The sequence below is a fragment of the Haliotis rufescens genome, unplaced genomic scaffold, assembly GCF_023055435.1.
Source record: "Haliotis rufescens isolate VD_foot unplaced genomic scaffold, xgHalRufe1.0.p SCAF_11, whole genome shotgun sequence".
Lineage (NCBI taxonomy): Eukaryota > Metazoa > Mollusca > Gastropoda > Lepetellida > Haliotidae > Haliotis > Haliotis rufescens.
In genome coordinates this window covers 28,479,542-28,488,204 of record NW_025963791.1, presented here as the reverse complement: position 1 = coordinate 28,488,204, position 8,663 = coordinate 28,479,542, and the positions used below count along the sequence as shown (strand labels likewise).

The 8,663-nt window shown below is 40.4% G+C and overlaps 1 protein-coding gene across 1 annotated transcript; it reads left to right on the top strand.

Moving 5' to 3' along the window:
- The first annotated feature begins 2,620 nt into the window (after positions 1-2,620).
- Positions 2,621-8,319, top strand: LOC124132635. The gene is made up of 5 exons (XM_048392915.1): positions 2,621-2,756; positions 3,493-3,606; positions 4,606-4,687; positions 5,754-5,915; positions 7,809-8,319. Exons 1-5 carry the CDS (start codon positions 2,721-2,723, stop codon positions 7,895-7,897), a joined length of 483 nt encoding a protein of 160 aa, XP_048248872.1. The 5' UTR covers positions 2,621-2,720; the 3' UTR covers positions 7,898-8,319.
- The last annotated feature ends 344 nt before the right edge of the window (positions 8,320-8,663 follow it).

The following is an 8,663-nucleotide window of genomic DNA, read 5'->3' as shown; positions in this document are numbered from 1 at the left end:
CAAAAGTTGAATTTTATGCTTCGCCAACATAAGCATCAGCATGTTACGTTTTTTTCATTAATTATGCTTTTATCAAGTCTCAACTGCAGCTGTAACAAAATTTAACAATATTACAAGCTAAAAGCATTGAGAAGAACCTTTTTTAAATTCCAATAGGTCTTTGCATAATTTTCAAGTCAACATTGTTCTTAGGCCTAACGGAAAGTGTACAAAGTGTTGCAGTGGTTATATCGAGGACGAATTTCCTGTTTTATTGATTTGTGATCGTTACCAATATCTTCCTGAATTCCGTAATTAGTATAAAGATAAGCAATTGATGAGACATCTTCACAAGAGTGTGGATATGTATCAATTCAATTCAATGGTTTATTATACAAAGACAATCGGTCAATATACAATTATCTGAATTAACATGCCAACAAATGATTGTTGACCTTAAAGAGTTGCAGCGCCCGATTAGAGACAAAGGCAAAGTACAAGTATAAAGTCATAAGCATGGCCATTTCGTGTCACCCATACGTGTAATCACTGACGGACAAAGTAATAACAGACGGACTTAATAATGTACATGTACAATGGATGTGTGTACTGTGGATCTCAAAACACCCCTGTAATCGGCCCCGTGTGGGAAGAGGGACAGATTACCTGTGTCATTGACCTCAGACACAAATCGTCCAAAGATCAGACGTGATTAAGTTCGGTACATTTCGTGTTTCGCAACTTTTATTGCGAAATATGCACTGAATCGCGTGAATCTTGAAATCACAATAAACAGATAAAAGGAAATTGAAAACACTAGGGTGTACATAGGAGTATTTTGGCAAATACTGTGGTCTTAACTCCAAATACTTTGGACACATTATTAAGAAATGGTATTCGTCCTCAAAATTATTTTCACAAAACGAACACAAAAGCTGTTATAGCTGTAATTTGGGTTTAACCCATCTCCCTATTTCAATTATGAACATATGTGAACTGAGCCTAAATGTGCTCATTAGTCGGTATTTTACAACACCAATACTGTTAAGTTGCATTTCAAAACATAAGGGATCCTTCATAGATAGATAACGTCTGGTTTCGCTAAGACTTGATAATTGTTTTTTTCACATTTGTGTGTATTGTCATTATTTCGCTGCTTACATTCAGACAGAAATTGAGTTATATTTACAACGAGTTGATCCATCCAAACATATCCGAAACCAAATTGGTTATATATATTTTTAACCACAAAAGGATGACTTAACATCATTTCTAAACGAATTTTATGAAATATACTAATATATGTAAACTGAACTGCAAAACAAACTTTGCACATTTGAAAATAATGTGATTTTAAGTTAGTTGTACTGGTTCAAACCCAAATAGGCACAAACACCTAGACCAAACGTATCGTTGTTGTACCTGTATTTTCTACCGGCAAGAAGATTTTGAGAAAATGCGAAAAATGTAAAAATCACGATATGTCATTGCTAGTAGAAATGCACGTGCTACAGGGGTATAAATGCTGCACAGTAGCAATGTCAAACATCCACATTGTAAAAAAAAAAACACATTTGAAGTGCTAAGACTAATATCAGTACAACGTGAGCGAGCAATTGGGATGTTCCAGATGTGGGCCACGCGCACCCACGTTACAAAAACCTTTGGCTATTTTAAATTTTGTTGTTGCTACTTCTAGTTTATTAATTACAGTCACTTCAATCGGGTACAAAGTTCTTTTTGCCCTTCCGTTTACTTGGATCACACTTTAAGATTTTCATCCAATATTTAATAATTCTAACAAACCGCACATTATTAATGGCAGTACTCACAATTCACCTCAAACATATGCCGATGGTTTAGATAATTTAACACATCATAATCTTTTTAATAAATCTAAGATGGACTCTTTCAATGACATTAGCCTCCTTTAAACCATACACTTCACATCCATGACATAATTAAAGATTGAAATAACTGGTACTGGATATTACAGACGAACCGTCACATGATAGGAGTACTGCTGTGTGGTGCCGGGCAATAAATACTTTAAAATTAATGCAAATTGTGTGAATCGCGGGTGCGACAGGTAGGGCAGGACATACTTACATTTTTTTGAACACCTGGTGTCATCACTGATTTTGAGTGGTCCATTCTAATACTTCATGCGTAAAGATGACTGTTGAACTTGAATTTAGAAGGTTAATGTGAAGGACAGAGGACAAGCATAATGCCAGAACATTGCGAAATATATCATGAAAACCATGTCCTCTTGCGAAAGTCATATTGAGAAATATCAACTAAATGCACATCTTGAATAGGGTCCGTTCGATCGAACCAATCCTATTGTATGTTTGTGATGATGAACCGAATACTGTTGACTCTCATGTTTAACGTGCATCCATCGAAATCGCAGACTGTTGTCAGCAATGCCATTCTACCATTTGTTTCAATCTTGTTTCGCTTATCATACAGTTCGGTGTCCTCAATTAACGCCTAAGCGCAGTCATTTATCAACTCAATCTGTGATCAAATAGAACCATGTTCCCGATTTTACCAAGCAAATATATAAACACTCGCAGAAACGTATCCAATGACTATAAAACTAGCGGTCGGTTTATTCCATTTCATTCCACCTTTGATGTCAATGATGCTGCTTCTCTTGGTCACTTTGTCCTGTCTGGCGGCCATCAAAGGCTCAGCCCACACCTTGCTGTATTGCCAATCAATGGTCAGCCACGATGTTCGACGTTAGCCAGCCCTCCCAAGGAAATAGTGTAAGTTACACACCACTTGCATGTGTATCTTTAGGTGTTTGTGAAAGCTCTATTATATCTATTATTCTGTACCTCCCTTAAACGTAAATATTCAAATACTTTGCCTCAAATACAAATGTACCCTGCTGCCATCCCATAGTAAAGACATTGGTATCTTGTTGTGATTAAGGCATATCTTCTTAAGGATATCCTCCATGTGTGATATGCATGGTGTGAAGGATGTGCAATGAAGTTATATGTTGGGTTAACACGACCACTCCTGTACCATTACGGCCTTCTGAGGTGTGCTTTAGGAGTTATTTTAACTTTTAGGAAGGGAGCAAGGGCAAACGAGGGCCAACAACCTAAATATGATCAGGCATCTGTTATTATACTTCCAGTTATATTTAAATGTGTTGTTATATGTGTGACGTGTACGAGGAAAGAGTATCCATTTACAATATCAGTATGAAGTTCACTTCAGGACACGAAGTTGGAATGGTAATTATAAGATAACATAATTTTATAAAACCATTCGATAATGGTAACAACAGAATTTATAAAATAGTAATTCAGTCTCGGGTATTGGAATTCTATGAGAGTATTTTCAAATCATGGCCTTATACACAAAAACATCTGGAAATTATCAGCTGGAAAAGTCCACACTGGAAAGTACTCCTTCACAAGTTTGATCACATGGCCTGTAAAATCTCCTCTCGTATATACTTTATGGAGAGGTTCTATTGCTTTTATTTAGATAACGGCTGACTTCTACTATGACTTCGACAGAATAGCCACTGCCACCCAGTACTATAAGGACGGATCATCTCAACGTGTGAAATCAAACAGAGTTGTCATATCGTACGTCAAGGTAGCTCCATGCATTTGTACTTTTGTCACAGAGTAATCTATGTAATGTTGTTGTAGAAGACCAGACAATTTGGACATTGTCCAGTTTTCGTATCCCATTTCTACTTTTCGGCCATATGAGGCCACTATCGCATATCTGTTCAAGGTACAGAGTCAAAGAAATTTGATCAAATGTGGAATAATTCAACCTTGTACCCTGAACGGTTCATCGAGGTATGGTTCTATCTGTTACCTACAGTTCATTAAGGCATTGTTCAGTCTGTTACTTACAGTTCATTAAGAGATAGGGACCAACTATGTACCTACAGTTCATTGAGATATCGATCAACCTGTGTACAGTTCATAGAAATCGGGATCATGTGAATCCACTGAGGTGAGGCTAGGTGAAATTAGGGTTAACGGCGCGTACAAATTATTGCACTTATATAGACGTGCATGTACGTTTGTATGTGTCGCTGCTTGTACTAATCCGGAGTTTATAGTGCCAGCCCACTGAGATACCATGCCGCAGTTTAACGTGCATTCCCCACTCAGACACGGTATACTGATACCGAGCCGACCAGTCCATAAATGCCAAGAACGAGGCAGGGTAACAACAAGTACCATATTTTGTTATGACGCGCCCGGGGATCGAACCCGAGACTTTCCGCGGGCGGACGTGGGCGGACGCACTCCCACAGTTCAAAATATGAACCTTCAGTTCATTGAGATATGGTTCAAACTGGTACCTTCAAATCATTGATGTTTTGTTCAATGAGGTAGCTACAATGTGTTGTGATCATGACCTAACCATCTACCTTCAGATCATAGACATGCCACCCAATCGTGTATCTACAGTTCATAAAGGCATCACCTACTCAGGTGCATACAGATTATTGTAGTATGCGTTGTACTTATTTCAAGAACATCGTCGTGTAGTCCAAAATGTTGCATCATTGCATGTACCATCTTCTAAGATACAGTGAGATACATCCCAGTAAATGTGATTTTGACTTTGAAGAAAACACGCTACGACATCTACGCTGACGGCACATGCAGCCAGACTGCCGCCCCTTACCAGTTTGTGCCAAACTGCATTTCAGGTAGGTACCTGCAAACCTGTCACATTTGCCTTTTGTTTATCACGTTTATGTTTATATGCTTATATATTGTTTTTTATTATTATTCTCTTTCGTTGTCGTTTTGATGTTACTATTGGTGTGCGATGTATCTGCTGCGGGGCACAAGACATTTGACGTTTATTTGATCTTTAAAATTTTTACATCTAACGTTGCCTCAAGATGCAGTCAGGGCTGTAAACCTCTCTAAGTCCATCTTAATAATGTTCTGTTGTGATTGGTTTCACATTTCGATTTGATGTAATGGTAGATATCTCTATGTTGTACATGTGCGTGTTGTTGTTGAACGGTATGAACGGAGGTTCTTTTAACTTTACGTCAGCGCAATAACGATATCGAAATGGAAATAAATAATTCTTTTGCCCTGTGTTTTTATTTGATATTGTTTAAAGAAAATCTGCATAACAAGGTAGAATTTGTACAGCGGGTTGGGATATCCTAGTTATTAAGGCGGTCGATTTCCTACATTGGTACAATGTGTGAAGCCTTTTTCTAGTGTTCCCCGCCCTGATATTACTGGAATATTGCTAAAGCGGCATAAAAGAACACTCAATCACTTTATTGTACGTTTAAAACTGTTGAAAACAGTCCAGCGCTCTGGTGCTCGTGATATTCTTCCTTTCAAGTCTGTATTAAGGTAGTCTAACAGGGTCCTATCATTCAATATCAATTTCAGAACAATATTTATAAGATAAGTGCTGGCAGTGACACAACACATATTATACAAGGGCCCGGGTTTGTTCGGTGAAATAAGTCGATGCAAGCTGTGCAGAGTTATTTCCCTTAGTTTTCAAGATCCGCTGGTAAGGATTCAAATCCAACATTCACCCCGATTATCATCCTTGGTCTGTTTACGCCATACTCGTCATGGTAGACTTCCACGAAATGGTGAACTTCGACGTGTTGCGACACAATGGTAGTTCCTCTCACGTTATCTGGCACACAAAACTGAAATAGTGTTACCAGAGGCCTAAAACCCAAACCCAAGCTCATATGTGTACAGTAATCTAAGTGGTCTCCTTCCATGTAGGCGAGAGTACATATCTTGGATCTAGCTATGTCGGCACCAAGGCAAGCGGGATGAAAACGGACACCTGGTTCTATCCTTTCGGTCCCCTCAACTACACCGTTAGCTATACAAATCCCGGCTGCATCCTAACATTCCAGGGAGTCGTCGATACAGCACAATCTCGTGAGTAGAGAGTGTGTTAGTAACATATAGATTAACGCAGCTCATGTCCATTTGGATTCGTGTGAAACCAATGATGGAGCATGTCCATTTGGATCAGTGTGAAACCAATGGTGGAGCATGTGCATCTGGATCGGTGTGAAACCAGTGGTGGAGCATGTCCATCTGGTTGGGTGTGAAGCCAATGGTGGAGTATGTCCATCTGGATCCGTGTGTAACCAGTGATGGAGCATGTCCATCTGGATGGGTGTGAAACCAATGGTGGAGCATGTCCATCTGGATGGGTGTGAAACCAGTGGTGGAGCATGTCCATCTGGATCAGTGTGAAACCAGTGGTGGAGCATGTCCATCTGGATCAGTGTGAAACCAGTGGTGGAGCATGTCCATCTGGATCGGTGTGAAACCAATGGTGGAGCATGTTAATTTGGATTCGTGTGTACCAATGATGGAGCATGACGATCTGGATCAGTGTGAAACCAATGGCGGAGCATGTCCATCTGGATCGGTGTGAAACCAATGGTGGAGCATGTACATCCGGATCGGTGTGAAACCAATGGTAGAACATGTCCATCTGGATCAGTGTGAAACCAATGGCGGAGCATGTCCATCTGGATCAGTGTGAAACCAATTGTGGAGCATGTCCATCTGGATCAGTGTGAAACCAGTGGTGAAGCATGTACATCCGGATCGGTATGTAACCAGTGGTGGAGCATGTCCATATGGATCAGTGTGAAACCAATGGTGGAGCATGTACATCCGGATCGGTTTGAAACCAGTGGTGGAGCATGTCCATCTGGATCGGTGTGAAACCAGTGGTGGAGCATGTCCATCTGGATCGGTGTGAAACCAATGGTGGAGCATGTTAATTTGGTTTCCTGTGTACCAATGATGGAGCATGACGATCTGGATTGGTGTGAAACCAATGGTGGAGCATGTCCATCTGGATCAGTGTGAAACCAATGGTGGAGCATGTACATCCGGATCGGTGTGAAACCAATGGTAGAACATGTCCATCTGGATCAGTGTGAAACCAATGGCGGAGCATGTCCATATGGATCAGTGTGAAACCAATGGTGGAACATGTTCATCTGGATCAGTGTGAAACCAATGGCGGAGCATGTCCATCTGGATCGGTATGTAACCAGTGGTGGAGCATGTCCATCTGGATCGGTGTGAAACCAATGGTGGAGCATGTACATCCGGATCGTTGTGAAACCAATGGTAGAACATGTCCATCTGGATCAGTGTGAAACCAATTGCGGAGCATGTCCATCTGGATCAGTGTGAAACCAATGGTGGAGCATGTCCATCTGGATCAGTGTGAAACCAGTGGTGAAGCATGTACATCCGGATCGGTATGTAACCAGTGGTGGAGCATGTCCATCTGGATCAGTGTGAAACCAGTGGTGAAGCATGTACATCCGGATCGGTATGTAACCAGTGGTTGAGCATGTCCATATGGATCAGTGTGAAACCAATGGTGGAACATGTTCATCTGGATCAGTGTGAAACCAATGGCGGAGCATGTCCATCTGGATCCGTGTGAAACCAATGGCGGAGCATGTCCATCTGGATCAGTGTGAAACCAATGGCGGAGCATGTCCATCTGGATCAGTGTGAAACCAATGGCGGAGCATGTCCATCTGGATCAGTGTGAAACCACTGGTGGAACATGTCCATCTCGATCAGTGTGAAACCAATGGCGGAGCATGTCCATCTGGATCCGTGTGAAACCAGTGGCGGAGCATGTCCATCTCGATCAGTGTGAAACCAATGGCGGAGCATGTCCATCTGGATCGGTGTGAAACCAGTGATGGAGCATGTTAATTTCAAAGATAGTGTTTTGTTTTGGCATAAATCAGGTTTATAATAACCACATTCAATGTTATGTTTCAGCACCAGTAGATACAGTGGTATACTTCAACGGATATATAAAAGGCATCAAGAATCCAGATGCTTTCGGCGTCCCCCTCTCCTGTCAGTAGCAAGGCAACTGCCAAGATTGCAAATTGTCTGTGATCCTTGATTGTTGGCCTTTTCAGTTTTAATATTTACAAATGACTTTTGATCAATACATATATTTCAAAGTATTCTATTTGTATGTTGTCAATTGGCAGTGTAATACTATGAGTCGTGACCAGTACAAATAGGTGAACAATGTATAACTTGGAGTACTCTGCAACAATAGCAGGCGGGCAGTGTATTGACTGAGGTTCACCACAACAGTGGATGAGGTACTCTGAGAGAGTAGTAGGTCAACAGTGTTGTGCCTCTGTTTCAGTGTTAATATACATGATCTTGTTTGGGTCATCCAATCGAGCTGGTTTCTTTGCCGACATCTAATCCGTATGTTGTTGTTTGCATGTGATTCTTTAATGTCCCTATATTGTCTGATGGAAAATAACCCCGGGTGTATAAAGACATAATAAAATATGTTCACTCAAAAGTATTTGAATTGATGATTCACATTAACATCAGCTGATAGGGATGTCACGATACGACTTAGCTATTTCCTGATACCATACGCAACACTTTATCTATTTTGCGTGTTTTTTTAATATTCCAAAATAAGCACCATTAGGAAATGCCGCATTTCAATCAACCTTATTTCAAATATAACTAGAGTGTCAACTTCAGTTCGAAAACGATTAGAACAACATTCTCATTTTAAAACTATGCACATTCTACAATGTAGATAAAATTGTTTATTAAAATGTTGGTATGGCCCATTTTGCCAACAAAGTAATTCCA